The sequence below is a fragment of the Gorilla gorilla genome, chromosome X, assembly GCF_029281585.2.
Source record: "Gorilla gorilla gorilla isolate KB3781 chromosome X, NHGRI_mGorGor1-v2.1_pri, whole genome shotgun sequence".
Lineage (NCBI taxonomy): Eukaryota > Metazoa > Chordata > Mammalia > Primates > Hominidae > Gorilla > Gorilla gorilla.
In genome coordinates, this window is record NC_073247.2 from 25991434 (window position 1) to 26015237 (window position 23804).

The following is a 23804-nucleotide window of genomic DNA, read 5'->3' on the forward strand; positions in this document are numbered from 1 at the left end:
AGCTATTCAATGGGCTTTCTTCCCTGCTTCCAAATAAAGTCTTTGCCAGATTCCATAGTTTTGCAGTCATTCTCAAATGATAAAAATGTCCCCATTACTTGTAATCATGAGAACAGCCTCTGAATTCTTCCATCCAATGTTATTATCACATGACTGCAAACATCATTCCAAGTTAAACATTCGTCACCTAGCTTGGGCCTGCATCACCTGGCAGCATGCTTTTGGGGAGGGATTTTGGGGGGGCTGAGATTCATGGCCCTTTCAGAGTTAGTTCCAAGGAAGATGAGGTCTAATTAAAAAAAGACACACATAGCTGTTTCTATCATGATTTGGTGGTGGTGGTATCGGAGTGAGTTTTCCAGCACTGATTCTTTATCTCATGGGAGACTTTTAGGAATTTCCTACTGAAGGGCAGATCCATATGTAGTTTTATGACAGGGGAGAGATCTTGATCCTCAGCTCTTGGATTTTCAGCCCTCAATCTTTCAAGATGGCTGTCAGCCAACTTTTTCCCAAGAGTGGAGTTGGCCTATAAGAAAACAAACAAAACCTTGATTGCTCTGGTTAATTAAGCTGTATGTAGCTCTCTCTCGAAGTACAAGCTACTGCTGTCTTTTTGCTCTACTCTCTTGGGTTCATAGCCACAGCCTTCTGTTTTTAGGGTTCCCAGGCAGGTGTGAGCCTCCTCAAATGCCAGGATACACAAAAAATGGCTTCCCATTGGTTCTCTGGAAGTTCACCTGAAAGCAAGGGGACATCTCCGCCCATCTATTGGATCTATGGTGTCTTGGGTACTTATTTTCAGCTACACACATTTGCACACACTTCTCTCTTTCTAAGTAAAAGCCACATAATTTTCATGAATCAACATGAAAGACAAAAATAATCCATTATTGTAGTAGACTGAATAATGTCCCCCAAATTTCATATCCATGTAGAACCTCAGAATGTGACCTTATTGGAACTAGGACCTTTGCAGACGTAATGAGTTAAAGATCAAGATGAAATCACACGAAAGATGAGAGTGGGCCATAAATCCAATGACTAGTAAGATGAGAGGACACAGAGAGATACACAGAGGAGAAGGCCATGTGAAGACCTAGGAAGAGATTGGAGTTATGTTACCACAGGCCAAGGAACACCTGTTTCTTAGTCCATTTGTGTTCTACTAAGGAATACCTGAGGCTGGGTAATTGATAAAGAAAAGAGGTTTATTTAGCTCACCGTTCTGCAGGCTGTACAAGTAGCATAGCACTGGCATCTGCATCTGATGAGGGCCTTAGGCTGCTTCCACTCATGGCAGAAGGGAAGGGGAGCTAGTGTGTGCAGAAATTGTATGGTGAGAGAGAAGAAACAAGAGAGAGGGAAGGGAGATAGCAGGCTCTTTTCAACAACCAGCTCTCATGGGAAATCATAGAGTGAGAACTCATTCACTACCATGAGAATGGCACTAGGCCATTAATGAGGGATTCACCCCTATGACCCAAATACCTCCCATTAAGCTCTACCTCCAACACTGGAGATCACATGTCAACATAAAATTTGGAGGGGTCGAATATCCAAACCATAGCAACTTGGAACCACCAGAAGCTGGAAGAGGCAAGGAAAGATTTTATCCTAGAGGCTTCAGAATAAGTATGGCAATGCTGAAATGTTGATTTTGACTTCTAGCCTCTAGAACTGTGAAATAATAAATTTTTGTGGTTCTAATCCACCAAACTTGTAGCAATTTGTCATGGTAGCCCTAGGAAACAATTATAATGGTTAGGAGTTTTTACTTTGTTATTAGCAACATTGCTGTTTGGGTTTGAAAATATGTTTCAGTCCTGAAGCTTGAAAAGTATGGCCCTCTAAAACACCTAGGAGAAACGCCCAGATTAGGCAAATCTATAGAAACAAAGGGTGATCAGTGGTTGCCTGGGACCAGAGTAGGGATGAGAATTGACTGCAAATAGGTATGAAGGATCTTATTGGAGTGATGGAAAGACTGGGCTGTGGTGATGGTTATACAAGTTGATAAATTTACAAAAGTCACTGAATTCTGCACTTTAAAAAGGATGAATTACCAATAAAGTTTGTTTTTGACAACTCTAAGAGCAGAAGATAATTAAGAGCCAGAAACCATTGCATCTAGTCTCCAGCAGGGAACTTTTTGGCCAATATATTGAAAATTATCAGCTAGGCAAATCAGTGGCTAAGGGTTCATAAGCCTGTTTTGATTATAAGCTTCCCAAATGAACCAGGGATCAGAGGGTATCATGTAAAGTATGTTTTTCTTTGTTTTGTTTTTTACGAGAGTATTCAGTAGAGGGCTTATTTTCTGAATGGAGGAAATAAAAATCAGCTCTCTAGTTGTTCTGTTCAAAGAGATTTCCTTAAATGATTTCCATTTAAGGAACTTCCCAGTGCATTTTTCTTTGGACATAGCCCACTTCACAGCTCATAAATAACACTGTCCTGCATAATTAAAATTTCCAGAATGTCAAAGCCTTAACTCCAAGTAAATGAAATTTCTGAAAAACTAAAATATAGCATGAAAAAAATATTAAATGCATCTCTTTCTGTCACACACGCACACACAGACACACACACACATTGTGAATTTTTAACTGAAATATAACATTAACATAGAAAAGCACACAAATCCTAAGTGTTCAGCTTGATGAATTTTCACAAACTGAACACTTCTGTATAATCCACCCTCAGATAAAGAAACACAACATCACAGAACCCCAGGGACACCCTGATGTTCCCTTTCAGTCACTACTACCCTCCAAAAGTAGTTGCTAACCTGATTTATAACATCATAGATTGTTTGCCTGATTTTGACTTTTATATGACTGGAATTATAAAGTGTATAGTCATTTATTGTGTGTCTTCTTTTCTTCAATTTGTGAGATTCGCTTATTTTTTTAGCATGTGATTATATTTACCGTCATCATTGTATAGAATTCAGTTGTGTGAATATACAACTGCTTTGGTTTCTTATTACTGTTCTAACAAATTACTACACAAATTTAGTGGCTTAAAGCAACATACATTTATTCTCTTATAGTTTGGAAGATCATATGTCTAAAATGGGTCTGCACAGCTGTGTTTCCTCTGGAAGCTTTAGGGAAGATTCTGTTTCCTTGCATTTTCCAGTTCCTAAGGGGTACTTACATTTATTGGTTCCTGGCTCCTTCCCCTGTCTGCAGAACCAGAAGGTTGCAGCACCTCTGCTCTCTAACCTCTGCTTCCATCCTCACAGCTCTCTAATCTCTGATCACCTTATCTCCCTTTTATAAAGGCCATTTTGATTACATCAGGCCCACCCCCACAAAATCCAGAATAGTTGCCCCATCTCAAAATCCTTAATTACAATCTGCAAAGTCTCTTTTACCACGTAAGGTATTCACAGGTTCTGGGAATTAGGACATGAACATATTCGGGAGACCATTTTTCAGCCTTCAACAACCACAACATGTTTATTATTTTATCCTCTTGATGGGCATGTAGGCAGTTTCTAGTTTTTATCTAATTAAAATAATTCTGCTATGAACATTCTTTTACAGGTCTTTTGGTTTCCCTGTTGTGTATATATACGTAAAATTTATGAGTCATAGGGTATGACCAGATGCACATCCAGATTTACTAGATTCTGCAAACAAATTTCCAATGTTGTTGTACCACTTCATACTCCAACCAGCAAAAGTATGAGTTCCAGTTGCTCCATATCCTTGCTCATACCTTTCTTCTTTCCTTGCCTCTTTCCTTCCTCCCTTCCTCCCTCCCTTCCTCCCTCCCTTCTCTCCTTCCTTTCTCTCTCTTTCAAGAACTGATATACTTAATTGTCAGTTCCCGGTACCTGAATCTGTGCCTCACTGTGATGTATTAAAATCTCTTCCCCTCCAAAGCTGAAGATACCTCGGGCAGTTCCTGTTCTCAAAATGGATGCACCATCTTCAAGTACCACTCTAGCCCAATATGACAACGAATCAAAGAAAAACTATGGCTCCCAGCCACCATCTTCAAGTACCAGTCTAGCCCAATATGACAGCAACTCAAAGAAAATCTATGGCTCCCAGCCAAACTTCAACATGCAGTATATTCCAAGGGAAGACTTCCCTGACTGGTGGCAAGTAAGAAAACTGAAAAGGTAATCCCCAGCTTTCAGACGGGCTGCCCAGCATGTAGAGTAAACACTACCCCGGCTGCCCTGGACCTCAGCCTCAAAGCTGTTGATCCAGGTCTTAGGCTGTCCTCTCAGAAAATGTTCAGTGCTTGAGCCAGAAGCCTGGGGAAGCAGTGGCCCCACTGGGGCTGAGAAGCATAGATTTTCCATTTAGATTATCCAATCTAATGATCTCAGTAATGCCTGATCATTGTATTCCCTTCCCTTTCTCCTCCTTCTCCCCCCAAATATCTCCACATTCCAGAATACAGAATCTTTAAAAATCTATCCTTTATATGAAAGAGCTTAGGATGGGCTTACTTTTGTAATGTGCTCCAGTATCACTAGCCAAATGGCAAATAGCATTTCAAGCAAGGCCATGGCTTGCCTTCTTGGAATGTACAACCTCACCTCTCCTGACCTGATTAGTCTTCTCACAGTTTTTAGCCTAAAGATTCTATCTAAAGCCAGAATTGAAAATTCCTTGAAGGCAACATGTAAATTGTGTATGTATGTATCTCTTGGTATGGCACTGAATTTGCCCTACACTTGATGCCCAATAAATGTTGAATTGAATTGCAAGATGACCATATGGAAAGGGTCAAGTGACTCCCCTTCCTTATTTCCTGTCTCAGACCTCCTTCCTATCATGTTGTCTACTCTCTGCCATCTTCTCACTCAGTTATCAGCATCCCTGCAGGGAAGTCATGTCTGCCTTTCCCCACAATGGATACAGAGCATCTCTCTGACTCACCATGTATCTCTTTTCTTAGTTATTTCTCCCATGTCCTTTTATTCCTTTGTTCTTTCCATCCTCATCATTTTTGCCTAAAGCCAATTACTCAAAGTTTCAATAATACAGGGCCATACGGAATTTGAAATAATGTAAGTGTGTTCTTCTTGATTTTTTTTTCAGTATAATAAGCCATGGTCCCTTTCATTCCAAAGTGGAGCTAGAATCCTAGTGTATTAATCTATACCTGGTGCCCAAGGTATGGGGTTACATTTGTGTGCCTGCAGCCCACCATTCTTGTGGAAGGAGAGGATCAGTAAACCCAGTTGCAAGGAGAGTGAAAGTCATGTTAATTGTGTTCCAGGTCCCCTTCCTGACAGAAACTCCAGTGATTCATTGAGAGAGGTGTGAGGTGAAACTGTCCGCCGTTTTCAAATAACCAGGAAGAACTGTCGATTCACATGGGGTTGCTGCCATTATAGAGTTTTTGACACTCCTTTAGATTTGCACCTCCTTAGGTTTAGTCCCAACTGTGGATTTTCCCTAGAACTTCAGGAAGCTAGTTATTTTAACAAAGGATTGATTGATCACCTCTTAGCATGAGCAGCATTGCATCTGCAAGTGAATTATAATAATTGCTAAAAGGTCTTCATGGAGCTTGACTTTTTAAAGTGCAGCCATGATTCTCATCTCATATATGGGATAATACTTTTTATCAACTTTCTGTCATTCTTACAATCTTCCCTGAGCTTCTTTTTAATCTACTTTCTGTTTAGTAAGATAATCTATGCTCCCATTAAATCATTCAAATATTACAGAATATTCCATTTACATTCCCCTAAAATGTTTTCTATGCACATGTGGCCATGTGCATACAAAAGCAAGTAAGTTCTCATGATACAGTCTTTGCCATTTGTTCTTTTCACTTGACATCTTCAGCATTTTTCCTATTTGAATACATGAGGATACACCTGACTTTTAAAATTTCATTTTCATTTAATTTTGGTGAAATATACATAACATAAAGTTTACCATCTTAATTATTTTTGAGCATACAGTTCAGTAGTGTTAAGTACATTTACATTGTTGTGCAAATTGCCTGATTATTTTTAATGTCTGTAAGTACCAGTTGTATAGATACTAGATAAACCTAAGTGATGCACTATTGATGGACATTCTCTAAGTGTTTTTAGAAACAACAAGGCTAAATAAAAGCTATTCTAGTGGGCAAGGCTCTTTGGGAAGGTGGAGAGAGAGGCATTTTAGAGTTTAAGGGCTTTATCTAGGCATTCCTTGAAATAGAGCCAGGGGAGCATTTCCTTGCTAAGGAAGCTTGTTTCTATGAACTGTGGTTTTGAAAAAAGTCTGGACTATGAAGGCAAACAGGAAATAGGTTCCACATTCCAGATAAAACAGCCTTTAGACTTTGAGAGGTAGGCACTTCTTCATGCTCTGCTTAATACCCCAAACAAAAGAGATAAAATGATCTATGGCAGAGGACGATGAAAATCCTCCTTATCCATCTGTGTCCAGAAGGAGTAAAAAGATCAGCATTTTCAAGAATTTTAATTGTAGTCACAATAGCTAAGAGGAAAATAAGTTATTTTAAAGTATATAAGTGACAGAATGCTTGCATATATATAAGAAAATCAGGGCAAATCCAGTCAAGATGATTTATTAATCTAGGTTTTCCATTGTTTGGGTAATTATGAGCCATTATTAACAATTTTCTTTTGTTTAGAAATGTTGCCAGACTACTGCTTTTATTGGAATGCCTGAAAGAACCAAAATGTGAAAGTAACTCATTAGCTTAAATTTCCCAAACAAGTGAAATGTGTGGGTCAAAATGTCAAATAAAGCTAAAACATATATGAACAAAATTACTTTTGTCATTTAAAATTTATAAGTAGACATATGTTTATAAACTTATAAAATGTCTCTTTTTTGCAGTAGCAGCAGCAGTGAAGATGTTGCAAGCAGTAACCAAAAAGAAAGAAATGTAAATCACACCACCTCAAAGATTTCATGGTAAATCAAATTCAGATATTCTTCTACATCCAGAATATGCTTCCATTTTCAGGAAAACTAACCAAACTTGCAATAATTTTGCAGCTAGGCTTTCTACTTAAGGTAAATATAAACCAAAAAAGTCTATGTAGTTTGCCTCTCTGAACCCTGAATGGATGGCTTTTGGGTTCTAGTTTTTCTTGCACTGACTATTCCTAGCCAGCATCCATGACATACACCAGTAGTAGCACAAACATTAGTATACCTGACCCAGGCATCTCTAGCAGGAAGAAAAACAACCTAGAGTTGAATAACTCTTCCATAAGAATAGCTATATACACAACCCAATTTTTTTTTAACTTTATACTACAGCCATCTCTGAAGGAGTCTTCATCTATTTCATGAGCCCACTCTTTGGAAAAAGTCAAAGAAATATAAGTTCTTCTGGGGGCCTCCTGGGGATCTCCTGTATCAAAGAACCATTCTTTCATTAAAACTTGGCATAAGCCCAACTTTTGAGTGACTCTCTCTTTACTGTTGCTGTGTTGATACCTTGCCAGGTGCAGAAGGAGAAACCTAACAATCTAAATGTTATTTAGGTGGATAAAATCAAGGTGGGATTTGATATTGCATGGCTACGCACTTGGATTATTTCTTGGTGCTTTTTTGCACTCACGTTTTTCTCAACTCTTCTTAAGGGAATTCCCTGAGTCAAGTTCATCTGAAGAAGAGGAAAACCTGGATGATTATGAGTGAGTATTGAAAGTCTTCTGGGTTCTTCTAAAATTAGACATAGATACTTCTACTCTCTTCCTCAAAGACATTAAAACAGATGGCTGAGACCGTCTCAGGAGGCTGTATTTACATGGGTAAACTCACGTAATGTTCTGGGTCATTTATCTAGATGACAGGTGACAATGAGCTGGGTTGTTACCAATGAAAATATTTTCCCCAAAACTGGATTATCTAAATTGGATGCAAATACTCATTGGATTTATCATATGTCCAGCATCACCTTCATTTCACTTTATCTTTGTAGATGTAGCATATAATGTTTCTGCTCATTATTTCTTTCCTGGAGACCTCTAATTAAGGTGATGTTTGAAAGCTCTTATTAACATTGAGTAATATTTTTGGAGAAGTTATTAATGATGCAGTAATTTTACAGGGTAGCACAAATGAGACCTTGAACATGGCAATATTTATGTTGACAGATCTCTATTCTTAGGATGACCTTGTCATTTTTTTTTTTTTTGAGACAGTTTTGCTCTTGTTGCCCAGGCTGGAGTGCAATGGCATGATCTCGGCTCATTGCAACCTCCACCTCCTAGGTTCAAGCAATTCTCCTGCCTCAGCCTCCCGAGTAGCTAAGATTACAGGTGCCTGCCACCACGCCCAGCTAATTTTTGTATTTTTAGTAGAGACAGGGTTTCGCCATGTTTGCCAGGCTGGTCTTGAACTCCTGACCTCAGGTGATCCACCCGCCTCGGCCTCCCAAAGTGCTGGGATTACAGGCGTGAGCCACCTCACCCAGCCAACCTTTTCATTTAACATCAAAATTGGGATACTTTAGAAAGAGAAAAAGTGCACTATTAAAAATTATACCCATTAATAATAACTTAATTATACATTTTAAAATAACTTAAAGAGTATAATTAATTGTTTGTAACTCAAAGGATAAATGCTTGAGGGGATGGATACCCCATAATCCATGATGTGATTATTATGCATTGCATGTCTGTATCAAAGCATCTCATGTACCCCATAAATATGTATACCTGCTATGGTGAGCCGAGATGGTGCCACTGCACTCCAGCCTGGGCGACAGAGCAAGACTCTGTCTCAAGAAAAAACAAAAAACAAACACAAACACACACACACACACACAAATATATATATATACACACACACACACACACACATATATATACCTGCTATGTACTCACAAAAATTAAAATAAAAATTACACCTGGACATTTGACATAAACTGGACTTCTGGGCAAATAAGAACGTGTGGTCACCCCAAATATACTGAGAAGGTTGGCCTAAGCGGCTATTAAGGTTCTTTCCAAAATCTAAGGGTCTATCATTCTACAAATAGGGACAAATAATTTTCTCCTAGATGTAAAGATTAGTGTTAAGAAGAGGTGGGAATAATAGAGCATATTGCATTTCTCAGACACTTGATACCAAATGGCACAGAATTCACTTGGACACTAGGATTATGCATATTTCCAGTTCTGTTTTTGTACAAGTGTTGTATTATTGATTTATTGGTTACATGTGAAACAAGAGCTTTTACAAAGTACATGCTACTGTTTTCACTCCTCCTTTCATCTGTAACCCAGCCTGGTCCTAGCCATACCTGTTGCATTGGGGAAGATGTGCTGTACCCTCCACATCTTTGTGGCATGGTCTCTTTATCACCTTCTAGCTCTCTTTCAGCTTTACTTTCTTCCCTAACATCTATTCTCAGGAAAGCATTGATGGAATAATTCATACTAAGACATAAAAGACTGAGAATGACCAACGCATGGTCATTTCCAAAGATAATTGCACTTTAATGAAACACAAAGACTTAAACCAATGGGAGTGAACCTCTAATTGTGGATTGTACTCTTTAGCATTTAAATAAATTAGAAGTCTTTCTCTGATGGGGTAAGCCCAGATATGACCATTTAAACAGTCTCTATTCCCATCTTTTCTGAATGCAAGTGGTGTGTGAGAGACAGACATTGAGGAAATTCTCAGGGAAGACTTGTCCTCTTCAAAATCAAAAAGATACCAAAAGGAGCTCGGGATTATAGGGCTATAGGATCTGGGACTCAGTCACCTCACATTGTGCTTAATGCTCCCAGCTTCCTATTCTATCAGTGTCATGGGAGTTTTTGTTTTATGGACATAACTTCATGAACAATTCCAGTCAATTCCATTAAAGACAGAAGCACTAAGCCCTGAGATTTAGATAGAAAATCGTGTGTTAAGACTAGGCCTGGCCAGGTACAGTGGCACATGCCTATAATCCCAGCACTTTGAGAGGCTGAGCTAGGCAGATCGCTTGAGCTCAGAAGTTTGAGACCAGCCGGGGCAACATGACAAAACCTCATCTCCAAAAATACAAAAATTAGCCAGGTGTGGTTGCCCATTCCTGTAGTCCCAACTACTTGGGAGGCTGAGGTGGGAGGATCACTTGAGCCCGGGAGGTCGAGGCTGTAGTGAGCCGAGATCATACCACTGCACTCCAGCCTATGTGACAGAGTGAGACCCTGTCAAAAAAAAAAAAAAAAAAAAAAAAACCTTAGGCCTAGGACTCTGCTGCTCTGTCATTGAATACTGAAATATTATTTAAAACAATAAGAGGCAGGCCTCAGCAAAATTATGACACAGGCAACGTTTGTATGTGTGTGGGAGGTATAATGTATAGGGTACATAGGTTATATCACCTTGCCTCTCCAGGCCTCTCTCCTGATTCCTGATTTTCTTCCTTCTATTCCCCTGTAGGTATATATCCTGTATCACAGCCCCTGAAGGGCCTTTTGATTAGCTAGTATTACCTTAAAATGTTGACTAATAAAAAAAAAGATCAGTTAAAATTTCAAGTGTTAGTTATACAGTATCCATAATGGTAGAGTTAAAAGAGACTTTCAAACTTATCAAGATCAACCCTCTCCCTAGTTTTACAGATAGGGAAGTCCAAGGTCAAACAAGGCCGAGTGGCTTGTTCAAAGTCATACAATTACACATAGGGAAGTTATGCCTAGAACCCAGACCTCCAAGCTGGGTGACCTAAGGCTCTTTCTATTTTATTGAGCTGTCCACCAGCTGACATCCCTTCCCAAAACTCATACAGAGATTATACAAAGAATCACTTCCCATCCATTCCTGCCAAGTTCTGAGATACCTTCTACATTGAATTTCTCCTATAACTCCTCCCTTCTACCCTCACCCCACTCTTGTACTTCTTTCCTCTGCAGATGTTATCTTCTAGCCAGTGGGTCCTCCCACTCACCCAAACCCATGCTACATCCCACCTCATGCCCTACTTTTACTCATTTCCTAAGTAGGACATTCTGTCTAAAGCCCAAAGGCCACAGACATTATTGCCCTCACATGAGAAACAGCTCTTGGCCTGTTGAGTTCCACATATAAAGTAAAAGCATTTGATATGAAAATAGATGTTATAATCAGATTATTACAAGGAAATTATATGATTGGAAGACAAGGGCTTTCATCCTTAGCAGCCCTGACTTTCCTCTTGGAATATTCTTCATAGGTCTAATCTCTAGCCCTTACTCAAAATGGTAAAATGTAGGAAAACTTAGAAGTCACCTAGAAGAAAACCAAAGATTCCTAAATGCCAGCCCATTTAAAAATTAGATGTGCAGACTCCACCCCAACATCAGAATTTGGTAGTGGGGACTTAAGCATTTGTATTTCTGAAAAGCTCCTCAAATCATTCTCTGGAGCAGTTAGGCTTGGAAACCCCTGAGGTAAGCCAATGCCTCATTTCACAGATTAGAAAGTTGAGTGTCAAGCTATACAATCTAAAACTTATTGATTCCCACATATAATTTTTTTTCCTTTTGCAGCTGGTTTGCTGGTAACATCTCCAGATCACAATCTGAACAGTTACTCAGACAAAAGGTAAATAGTCTTGTCTTTAAAACAGCCTCACAGAATCTCTTTGCATTTTGGGGTCCAGAGGTTGATGCATTTCTCATAGAAACCTTCCTGCTAATTATATAGTCAAGTCATTGTAGTGTTGCTTGTCCAGTCTGTGGGTTGCCCGACTCTTCATGTCTAGCCACTACTTCTGTGTCCATTATCTATTGCTGCATAATAAACCACTCCTAAATTTGGTGGCTTGAAACAGTGGGATTTATGATATCTCATGATTCTGTGAGTCAGCTGGGCCAGCAGTTCTTAGGCAGGTTTTGCTTAGGGGCACTCCTGTGGCTGCATTTGGGTCGTGGATTGACTGGGGGCTTGGGTTTAGCTGAGGCAGTCAACTGGAGTTCCACAGTTCTTCCCCAAGCAGTCTCTCCATGTGCCTTACTTGGGCCTCCTCACAGCATGGTGATCTCAAGGCAGTAGTTGAAGAGGACGAGCCCCACAGTGCAAGCACTTTTCGAGTCTCTGCTTTTGTTGTGTTTGCTAAGGTCCCATTGGTCATAGCAAGTCACATGGCTCAGCCTAGAGTCAGTATGGGAGGGGACTGCTCACAGCATGAATAAGAGAGATGATTTATCGGAGGCCGTCAATGTAGCCATTAACCTCAGCTCTGTCACTGCTCGTTAGCACCTAGACCAGAGTATAGCAGATGTGACACAGAACATGTTTATCTGACTTTATTACTAATTGATATGGAATGCCAGTAGCAAACTCTTTTGATTTCTAAAAATGACACTTTGATATAGTTTAACCTGATAAAAACACTAAACATTACACTTATTTCTTTGAGGGGTGCTAGTGAGAATGTAATGACTTCATTTGGTGTTTTGTCACATTCATAGTTTATAATCTGCTCTTTCTGAACTTTGATCTGCTTAGAATTAGCACAAATCATTGAGAAAGACAACTTGAGTATAGAACTTTATCAACTGATTTATTCTTGATCTTTGGTTTTCTAAAACCTTCCAAAGGCATGATACGGTAATACACGGTTCTAAATTGTATTTCTTAAAGATGAAAACATTAGGCTTGCATAAGCACAACACCGAGAAAAGTAAGTGATAGGGTTAAATATTAATTGGAGAGGAAGAGTTCATACACATACACATACACATAGAGCAGATCTATAAAGAGATTGAGAAACCTGTGCCTTTTGTGATATATAAAGTCAATCTAAAAGATTTGTTTTCTAACTACCTACCATGCAAAATCATTTTCAAGAATGATGAAAATATTTTCTATTCCTTCTATATTTTCCTTCCTTTTCAGGGAAAAGAAGGAGCATTTATGGTTAGAAATTCGAGCCAAGTGGGAATGTACACAGTGTCCTTATTTAGTAAGGCTGTGAAGTAAGTATGATAAGGATTAATTTCTTTTCTCTTTCTGCGTATATTCTTTGAATATGCTGGTCACAATCACATTTTGGGATAAGACATCATCTTTAAACTCTGGAATTTTAAATCAAAGTATTTCTATTGAATGTGACCATTTGTAGTTGCCTCCACCACTCTCACCCCACTGCCCCATCATCCTTGCCCCACTACTTTCAAGAGGCCATTCTCTGGCTAATCCTCTCCTGCCCCCCTCCAGGCAGTAACAGAATGCCCAGAGCACAGCATGCCTCAGTAAATGTTTATTAAGAGACTCTCGGGTGATTCCCTTTCATTCAGGTCTAAGCCTGGAAAGAAAAAAAAATAGCAATGGAGCGTCTATACTCTCAGCCCTAGCCACCTGCTGAGCAAAGATGCCTACTCCAGTGTCCAGTTCTTAGTAAGCCCTTCCACTGGGTGCAGAGTTAGCAGAAGGTTGACTCAGTGCTGCTGTGTTCTCTACACAGCTTCCTTCCAGGGCTCTGTCCTCTTTGTGTGACTAAAAGTTCTTGTTTGAAGCCAAACTTCTAGATCCAAATCCTGGCTCTACTATTTCAATAGGGCTTTGTGACATTGAGCAAGTTTCTCAGCCTCTGTGCCTCAACTTCTTCATCTGAAAGGGGAACATAATGATTGTTACGTTCTATGAGTGGAGTGAGTTAATTAATATATTATATCCAGAACAGTGCCTGACACATAGTAAGCACTTAATAAACTAATAGTACTTACTATTATTGTTGTTGTTGTTGCTGGGGAAGAGTAGTTCTACCTGCTCCACTCCCTGTACCCTAACACTTGGGCATAAAAGACACCCCACAGTCATCTCATGCAAATCATCATCAAAATCCTCCTCCAGAGTTTTACAAGCCACTTTCTTATTGGTAGTTAGCTCTTTTTTTCTCCTTCTAATCATCCTCCAAAGCAAATGGGAAAGCTGTTTTTATTTATACCATATTGCAGATGAGAGGATTGAGGTTCAAAAAGAGCTTATAAAGACCTACCTGGAGCTACTGACTAATTTGAAGCTGGGCTTCCAATAGCCAAGTCATGTTTCTTTATCTACACCTCTGTGTTTACACTGAACCCCCAATGTTTTGGAATGAGAATCTGGTCAAATATTGATTCGGATCTTCTTTTAAATTTCTATGTGTGCAACTCTTTTTTAGCAGCTAGATTGAATGATCGTCTGCCTTGGTGCCTTCCCCATGTGCCCTACCCCACAGTGCATATATGTATATTCATAATAATTAAGTAATAAAAACGTTATTTTATTTTGAAATTTTTTACAGAGTGCCTACCTACACTTGAGATAATAGGATGTACCTGAATTGTCCCACAGTACTTTCCAATGCCAGAATCCATGTCCCCAGTGTATCTCATATATTATTTTGCACATGGTAACACCTGGATACTGGCTAAAGCCAACCCAGTAAGAATCAGGAGAAGACTTTGTTGACTGAGTATCAAAAGTTTTGTGGCCTTCTGGCCCTGCAGTTTCAGCCAAACCTGGTATCAGATGTCCTCGTAGTTGAGTTTCTTGACTACAGATTCATTTTTTAAGGTAGCCAGGTAGATAAATCAGCAAATAGATAAAGAATCAAATGAATACAGAAGCCCTCTTTTATGAAACCTCATCAATGGCCTCGAGTGAATTGTATGCTGACATCAAAAGCTGATTAAACATTTGCAGCAAAGAGAAGAACCATTTCTCCTTTTGTACTTGCAATTTTTACTCGGTTGATGTTACAGCAACAATTTTTTAACTTTTTTACCTTTTATTTTAAGTTGATGGGTACATGTGACAGGTTTGTTATATAGGTAAACTCTTGTCATGTGGCTTTCTTGTAGAGATTATTTCATCACCCAACTACTAAGCCTAGTATTCAACAGTTATTTTTTCTGCTTTTCTCCCTCCTCCCACCCTCCACCCTCAAGTAAGCCTCAGTGTCTACTATTTTCCTCTATGTGTCCATGTGTTGTCATCATTTATCTCCCACTTACAAGTAAAAATATGTGGTATTTGGTTTTCTGTTCCTGTGTTAGTTTGCTGTACAGCAACAATTTATTAACTGTTTCTTATATGCCAGGCATAACCATATAGGGTAGCTAGCAAGTGATAGAACTAAACTCAAAGCCTGGTTCTTGACCACTATGTCATTGTCTACAATCTAAGACAGGTGTATTATTCCTGATTAGCTTAAATCAACGTGCATCAATTCAGCATTATTGTATAAAAGCAGAGGAAAAGAAAAAAGTGTTTTATGTGGAGAAGGTACAAGTTCACATGAGGAATTAAAGGACATCCTCACCTACTTCATTCTGCATGCCCCAAAAGAGCCTCCTCCCATGTTTTGGGGTGAGGATACCCAACAGCCTAATCACCTTTACCTCTCTCATTTCCACCTCCATTATTATCCTATAAGATAATTTATGTTCAGAATAATGATCCTGAAGAACTACAAGCCTCTCTCGATCATCAAAGAAAGATTCCAGTTTTATACACTTACTAAGGGAGGAGAAGCCTGGAAAGTTGGAATTTTACTGTACATGAAATCTATATGTGCACCAAAAGATACATTGAGTTCAGAGAAGAACTCTCTTCCATAATTACTTTTATAGTTACACCAGATGTCAAGACTGAGAAAAACACCAGATGCCAAGCCTGAGAAAACCTCCCTGACTTCCCTCTCCAAAATTTGCAAATGCATCTAAAATAATTATTTAACCCTTGCTTAATCAAGCTTTAATTGTTTATTTTAAATGTTCTAACATTCTTTCTGTTACTAGTGATAAAAAAGGAACTGTCAAACATTACCACGTGCATACAAATGCTGAGAACAAATTATACCTGGCAGAAAACTACTGTTTTGATTCCATTCCAAAGCTTATTCATTATCATCAACACAATTCAGCAGGTAACTTATTTTAGTTTTTCTTTTATGGGCCCTTGTTGTAAAATAGCAATTTTCCTGGATACTACTGATCCTACTAATATTCTTAATTATATAGGGAACCATGAAAGTAGGAAAAAATCCTCTCAAGTCTTTTGCCTATCATAATTTTTAGCTTACATTCCCAGGAATATAACATGATTCTCTCCTTAATGCCAGAAAGAATGAAATTGAGTAAACTGGGTGACTTAGAAAGAGAAATTCTCTTTATAAAAATATTTGTAGGGCTTTTCTGTGTATAGAAGCAAGAGGATTATAAATTTAAAATATTACAGAAATATATACATATCGTTGGATCATGGACCAGTTGTCCATTATGACAGGGTTTTTTGCATGCTGACACTAGCACTTACTAATCATTACATATATAAATAGAAATTATGTATTATGTATATACATTACATTTTTACAGAGATGAGATCATTCTACACATATTGCTCAGCTTGCTTTCTTTACTCAACATGTCTTAGAAGTCTTTCCACGCAAACACAAAGAGCTTACTTTGGTCTATTTAACAGCTGTGTAGAATTCTATCATAGTTACCCCATAATTTATTCACCTAGCCCTCTGTTGATTAGCAGTTGGATCATGTCCAGTATTTTCACATTATAATGGATGTTTCAGTGCACAATTCTGCATGCATAGCTCTGTCCATCTATATGAGGGGTTCTATAGCCAAATCCCTAGAAATGGAATTTCTGAGACAAAGGCTAAGAATACTTAAAATGTACAGATTGCCAACTGCTTTTCAGAAATATACAATCCTACTAACAACATTTTCTTTCATCCTCACCAACACTGGGTGCTATTAGTCTTCTAAATTTTTGCCTAATCAACTGGTAGAAATACATCTAGAAATACCCTCTGCTTTCTAGAATAGTGCCACTTAAGAGCAGTGGCTGGGTGAATTTCCAACAGTGAGTAAAAATAAGCCATAAGCTCAGCACTTAATTTGTGCTACTTTATATGACTTGATTGCATGCATGTAGGTGAATTGGCCTCACTTCTGGCTTTCATTTTGGCTCTTACTGATGTTTTTCCTTTGCCCCAATTTCCTCAATTGTTTATTTTAACCTGTAGTACCTCAGAAGTACCTTTTGTAAAAGAGGATGCACAGGAAACTTCACAGGATATCAGAAGGAAATATTAAGATGTTCGTTTATATTTGGATTTTTATCTCATTCTCTTACATTTTCTGTTTGTGAGTTTATTTTTATAATTCACACCAAATATATATTTTATAGAAATGTACTAATTTTTACATTTTAATTAATTAATTTAGTTGATTAAAGGTAAAGGATTTTAAAAGTTTGGAGACCACTCATATAAAAACCAGACAAATATATAGAAAAAGGAAGGAGGGGAAAAGCACATGTGTGATAGGTCCCTTGACTTGGAGAGCATTCCACATTTAAAGCAAAAAACATATATACTTATATTTTAATGGGTTCTTTCAAGCCACTATTAAATTTTATAATTATTTTAACCCAGTTTTACCATAACTAAATATAAACAATTAAAATGGCTTGACCACTTAATGAAACTTAGTAATAGGTTCAGTTTTTAAAAATTCAGATGGCTTCTTATTTTTACCCTTCTGTATTGTTTGAATTTTTTGTCAAATGTATGTGCTGTGTGTATACATATTTTAAGCCTAAGATTGTAAAGAGATAGCAAAAAAGAAGGGGGAGAATTTTAAAAGATTCCATCATGAAATTAATTTCTATGGAATTTTTAAAAATCACATACAGTGTTTTATTCATTTAATTTTCGCTTTGCATTAAGCTAATTAGTCAAGTTAAGCACAACTACAACTGAATGGATTCTCTCTCTGCATTACAACATTCTGAACTCTTTGCTTTTTCAGCCACTTTGGAGAGAGACTAGTTGTGAACCAATGTTACGTAATGTGATGGGATATGATATAATGATGTGATGATATGATGCTGATTCCATTGCAGGCATGATCACACGGCTCCGCCACCCTGTGTCAACAAAGGCCAACAAGGTCCCCGACTCTGTGTCCCTGGGAAATGGTATGGATACATACTTGGGCTCTTAAACTCCATTTTCCATCATTTTTTTATTGAAATATATGGTTAATTTACTGGCAAAAAAAAAAAAAGGAGGAAAGACAGGAAGGAGGCCTCTGTTCAGATTGTATCAGGAAGGATTTTCTTTAAAAAAAAAAATCTGTCCTCTCAACCTAAATCTGTAAGCTTCTAGAATCACCAAGAAGATCATCAATTTGTTTTCTTATCAGACCCCATTATCAGCCTCCAGCACCCCACTGTCTGTCCTTTCTTTTTCCTGGATTTTGTGCCCACTGAGCAGAGCCAGTATTCAACCTTGTGTGTTAGGACGATCACATCCACTGCGATCACAGTTTAACTTTTTTATAAAAAAAAATCTGACAATGTTTTACCAATCTAAGGACATTGAGTACATTTTGATGCTGAGCCTCTCCAAGATGCCTCTGATTGGCAAATTGTTTTTACTCTGAGCCTTCTTGTTAAATAACTGTAGCTACTTCAAGAATAGTGTTGCCCTGGTGCCATTATCACGTAGCCACAAGACCACATCACTAAGGGTTTTTTTTTTTAATTTATCAACTTAAAATAAAAAGTCTTGTTTATATTGTCACTGTGAAACTCCCATTGGAGAAGAAATCACTTGGGAAGCTGTTAGCCCCAAAGCTTTCTATGCTCATCCTAAAGAATGTCCGTCTTGCCTTGTTAGGAATCTGGGAACTGAAAAGAGAAGAGATTACCTTGTTGAAGGAGCTGGGAAGTGGCCAGTTTGGAGTGGTCCAGCTGGGCAAGTGGAAGGGGCAGTATGATGTTGCTGTTAAGATGATCAAGGAGGGCTCCATGTCAGAAGATGAATTCTTTCAGGAGGCCCAGACTATGATGTAAGTTTTTCCCAAGGAATGGCTGTTTAGCCCTCATCATGGGAGGGCATTAGCACTAATAGGCCTGCTGTTAACTTTGCAAGGCCTAGAGCAAAAGTCCACATACTGTATCATAGACATAAATATTTAGAAGTTATAAATTGAACTAACAGACTATTAAATCAAATCAGTCTTATGCTCCTACTTTGACAAATATACCTTCACAACAACCTGAAAAGCCATATTCAAATTGAGAATTCCCAAGACTCTACAAAGAAACCAGCCTCTGGCCTGTGGTCTTCCAAACTCCACCCCTCCTGCTTCTCCCCTCACACCCAACTCTGTCCTGCACTATAAGGGGCCTCAGTAGTTACGTGCAGACACAGCATTCAGTACACACAAGCTCCCTCTTTGTCTCCCGCAAACAATTATCTAGTGGCTAATGATCTTGGCTAGGGGTAGTGTGCTTTACCCTTAAGCGGACAGACCCCTTAAGGAAGAGTCAGCACAGGTCCTGAAAGAGGCCTCAGGACTATATGGTCGGGTGATTTCAGAGTCCTGGTGCTCTAAGGGTGGCAGAGAAAGGGACATATAGGGTCGGATTAGGCATGTCTCCTTGGCCCTGTGGCCTCCTTGCCCTGTGGGGAGGTGCATGGTGGGATGAAGAACAGAGTGGGGCTACCACCCAGAACTAATGCAGTACTGAAAACTAATGCTCTACCAACAATATCCTTTTCCTTCTTGGTACCTTCAATACAGTCTAATACTCTTCCTAATGTGTCTCAGCTCCCAGCACAACAGCCTTCAATTATTGGCAATACATATGTGTTCTCTTTCCCTCTGTGTCTTCTCTCTCTCTCTCTCTTCCCCCTCTCTCTCCTTCTCTCTCCCTCCCTCTCTCTCTCTCTCCCTCTCTCTCCCTCTCTCTTTCAATTGTATATAATTCTCCCTCTTCTTGTCAACATAGTAAATCAGACTTTGTAGAGTGACCACCATTCAGATTTGCTGAGGTCTGGGAGGTTTTAGCACTGAAAGTCCTGTGTCCTAGGAAACCTCCCAGCCCCAGGCAAACCAGGACAGTTGGTCACTCTACTTTTAAAGAATCAATCAGTATGGTATGAAAAATGATGTTATAGTAGGTCTCTGGTCAAAAATAGTTGAAATAAAAAAATTCCTAGCCTGCTAGAGATTGAGAGCACTTTTTAAATTTTTACTTAAACAGTTATACTGTACAGTGTTTACAGGCATTTCTCTAAGCACTTTACAAATATTAACTCACTTAATCCCCATAAGAAACCTATGAGGGTTGTACCATCGTTATCTTAGATTTACAGGAAACCGAAGCACATAAATGTTGAATAACTTGTCCAGAGTCGGCAAGCTAGTAAAAGTCGAAAAGCAGAGATACAAACCCAGGCAGACATTCTAGGGTCCATTTCTTTAGTTATTCTTTTATGAAGACCAAAGGAACTAGGAAAGTCAGAACAATCACTTTTACCATAATTGCAAAATTATTTGGAAGCAGAGATGCTATGTGAATATAGGCCTTTGGCCCTAGCTGGCTTCATGGGCATATGAGATCTGCACAGTTGCAAGGGCCCCCAGTACCTAGAAGGGCCGTGTGCTTGGTTTAATGCTCTGCTGTTGCCATCTTGAAGTAATACTTCGTGATTTTTAAACAAGGATTCCTGCATTTTCATTTTGCATTGGTGCCTGCAAGTATGTAACTGGTTCTGCCTTCAGCGATTGGACTGTCATAAAACTGGGAAGGGGGCCCCTGATATTCTCCTTTTGTAGGACAGGAAAATCTGGCAGAAACTTTCTGCCAGATTTTTCTCATGGTTACAGGCTCATGATGTAATCTCTGTGTCTTGGTGTAACTTTAAAACATATTTTTGCCATTACCAAGCTGGTATCCATAAAAAAAACACAAGAAGTCATTTAAAAACATCACCTAATCATAAAGAAAAATGTCAAACTGTGCCACAATGGGAAAAAGTCTAATCCCAAATGTAGGGGTCAAGCTGAAGCCTATCATGTGGGGAATATCAGTTAATATGGTGCCCCCACCTTGAGCCACCTGGGCAGTGACTGAATTTGTTCAAAGAATATTTCTTTATTGGGTAATGGACCTTTGTGCCATCACAAGCCTTCCCTTTGAAGGGAGCAGTGTTGAGTACCATGCAGGTCTCCAAAACTGCTAAAAGATGAATACTCCCAAGTTCATCAACTTGAGTGACATGATAAGCATTGTCCCTATAGTTAAACCAAGAAGGAAGAAAATAACTAAAAATTTAATAAATTCTTATTAAAATATTTAAAACTTCACATGTTAAATTTAGATTTATTTACACATTTGAACATTACAGAATAATCCTGTAAATTGTTAAAATTAGATTAATCATATAAGAACAAGTTAATGAGCTTGTAAAAACTGAGTGTCCCTTCTCAAAAGAAGACATTTATGCGGACAACAAACATATGAAAAAAAGCTCATCATTACTTGTCATTAGAGAAATGCAAATCAAAACGACAATGAGATACCATTTCACGCCATTTAGAATGGCAATCATTAAAAAGCCAGGAAACAACAGATGCTGGAGAGGATGTGGAGAAATAGGAACACTTTTACACTGTTGGTGGGAGGGTAAATTAGTTCAACCACTGTGGAAGACAGTGTGGTGATTCCTCAAGGATCTAGAACCAGAAATATCATTTGACCCAGCAATCCCAGTACTGGGTATATATTCAAAGGATTATAAATCATTCTACTATAAAGACACATGCACACATATGTGTATTGCAGCACTATTCACAATAGCAAAGACTTGGAACCAACTCAAATGCCCATCAATGTTAGACTGGATAAAGAAAATGTGGCACATATACACCATGGAATACTATGCAGCCATAAAAAAGAATGAGTTCATGTCCTTTGCAAGGACATGGATGAAGCTGGAAACCATCATTCTCAGCAAACTAACACAGGAACAGAAAACCGAACACCGCATGTTCTCACTCATAAGTGGAAGTTGAACAATGAGAACACATGGACACAGGGAGGGGAACATCACACACTGGGGCTTGTTGGGGGGTGAGGGGGTAAGGGAAAGATAGCATTAGGAGAAATACCTAATGAAGATGACGGGGTGATGGGTGCAGCAAACCACCATGGCACATGTATATATATGTAACAAACCTGCACGTTCTGCACATGTATCCCAGAACTTAAAGTATAATAAAAAATAAATAAAATTTAAAAATCAACTTCTGCGTGGCAACAAAACAAAATAAAAACCCTATGCAAACTAAAAGACAAATGACAAACTGGGCAAAATTATTTGTAATTCATATTATGGACAAAAGACTAATCTCCCCAAAAAGGCTAATACCTCCAAACTCATTAACAAATACACTAATGCACTGTTTGTTTGTACAATGTATCACTCAGAGTCAGCTCAGAATCTAAGAGTAAAGTACATGTCAATCCAAAAATGTGTCCAAATTCACTGAAATACAATGTAGAACAGAAAAGAAAGAGTAATTGGAGTTGCTAAGTACTTTCAAAAGGCTTTATGCTTAACCGTGAAGACAGTAAAAAGAGTAAAGCAGCAGTTCGGGAGCCTGTCTGGAGAAGTAAAGGTGATATGGCAGCACACTGCTAGAGACTCCGCTAGACATTTAGCTTAACCTATGCATCTCACAAATGGAAAAAAAAAACAAGATAGGTGAGAAAAGATATCATGAGAAAGGTAATTAAGGTAGAAGAATCACACTTTACAAGAAGGTTTGCTTGATTTCTTTTAAGCTCTAGGCTAGTACAAAATTTAAGATTGATATTACTTAAATTAATAAGAAACACTAAAGGACTCTTCAATTCGCAAGATTAAACACTTTCATCTGGAACATCTGATTACTAAATAAATAGCCCATAGCTACATTACGCTCCATTTTCTTCTACTTAACTTTATCATTTTAAAAAGGGTGCTGGGAAGAGGTACGGTAAAACCATTTGCCATAATAAAATGAAAATTATCTCATTAAAAAAAATCTGAGTGTCCATGCCATCATGACCTACCAGAAGTGCTACATCATATGGTTAGTATTTTATAAATTTATTATTCAAAAATAATGAAAACAATAATGTAAAATAATTTTTTTAAAAAAGAAAAAAAATCAAACCTCATCTGACTTCATTTAGCCTACATTCTTCGTATTCTAATATACTTTTTTAGAATGAAATATTTAGATGTGAAAGTTAATAAAAGAGAAATGATTGTTCTTAGGGTGTGGCTTCCTCTAAATAAGTCATGGACGTTCCCAGGATGCCATGAGACTAAACAGGGTTTCCAGTGCAACAGATCATTGCTACCCTGATTCTCTGTAGGAACGTTGAATACAGCATTCACAAACTGCTAAATTGCTGCTGAAGTCACCAATGTCTGATATGAGGCAGAAATTTTTTTTTGCCTCCAAAGATAATTGTGCTTGAAATATAAGATCCTAAACTTTTCCCTCTCTTTCTCTGTTCAAGTGAAAGAGGGTGGGGGTGGGAATTAAAACAAACAGAAATCTGAGAGCAACTCTTTTTCAGTACATGTAGAAAATGGAGTGTGGAGCATTGAACTTTGAAAATCTGTTATTTCCAGGAAACTCAGCCATCCCAAGCTGGTTAAATTCCATGGAGTGTGTTCAAAGGAATACCCCATATACATAGTGACTGAATATATAAGCAATGGCTGCTTGCTGAATTACCTGAGGAGTCACGGAAAAGGACTTGAACCTTCCCAGCTCTTAGAAATGTGCTACGATGTCTGTGAAGGCATGGCCTTCTTGGAGAGTCACCAATTCATACACCGGGACTTGGTAAGCAAAGCCATTGGAATTTCAAAGAAAGGAAAGCAGTCCACGGCTCCCACTTCTGGAGATGGGGTCACTGGTAGGGAAGGCAAGAAGGGCACCATCACTTCTACTTTGCTCACTTGTGACTTGTTTAAGCAAATGACATTTTTACAAAAATCAATGTAAA

At 38.5% G+C, this 23804-nt stretch overlaps 1 protein-coding gene across 3 annotated transcripts in view; it reads left to right on the plus strand.

The window, feature by feature from the left end:
* Positions 1–23804, plus strand: part of BMX (BMX non-receptor tyrosine kinase) — a 55713-nt gene that overhangs the window by 17723 nt on the left and 14186 nt on the right. For 2 of the 3 annotated variants that reach the window (XM_004063842.5, XM_063702988.1), the window contains 9 exons: positions 3897–4138; positions 6837–6914; positions 7592–7645; positions 11483–11537; positions 12834–12913; positions 15722–15849; positions 17847–17921; positions 18625–18796; positions 23425–23641. In XM_004063842.5, coding sequence (XP_004063890.1) covers positions 3897–4138; positions 6837–6914; positions 7592–7645; positions 11483–11537; positions 12834–12913; positions 15722–15849; positions 17847–17921; positions 18625–18796; positions 23425–23641 — 1101 coding nt within the window. The remainder of the gene's footprint in view (positions 1–3896; positions 4139–6836; positions 6915–7591; positions 7646–11482; positions 11538–12833; positions 12914–15721; positions 15850–17846; positions 17922–18624; positions 18797–23424; positions 23642–23804) is intronic. The other variant, XM_019019205.4, reaches the window with a different exon arrangement.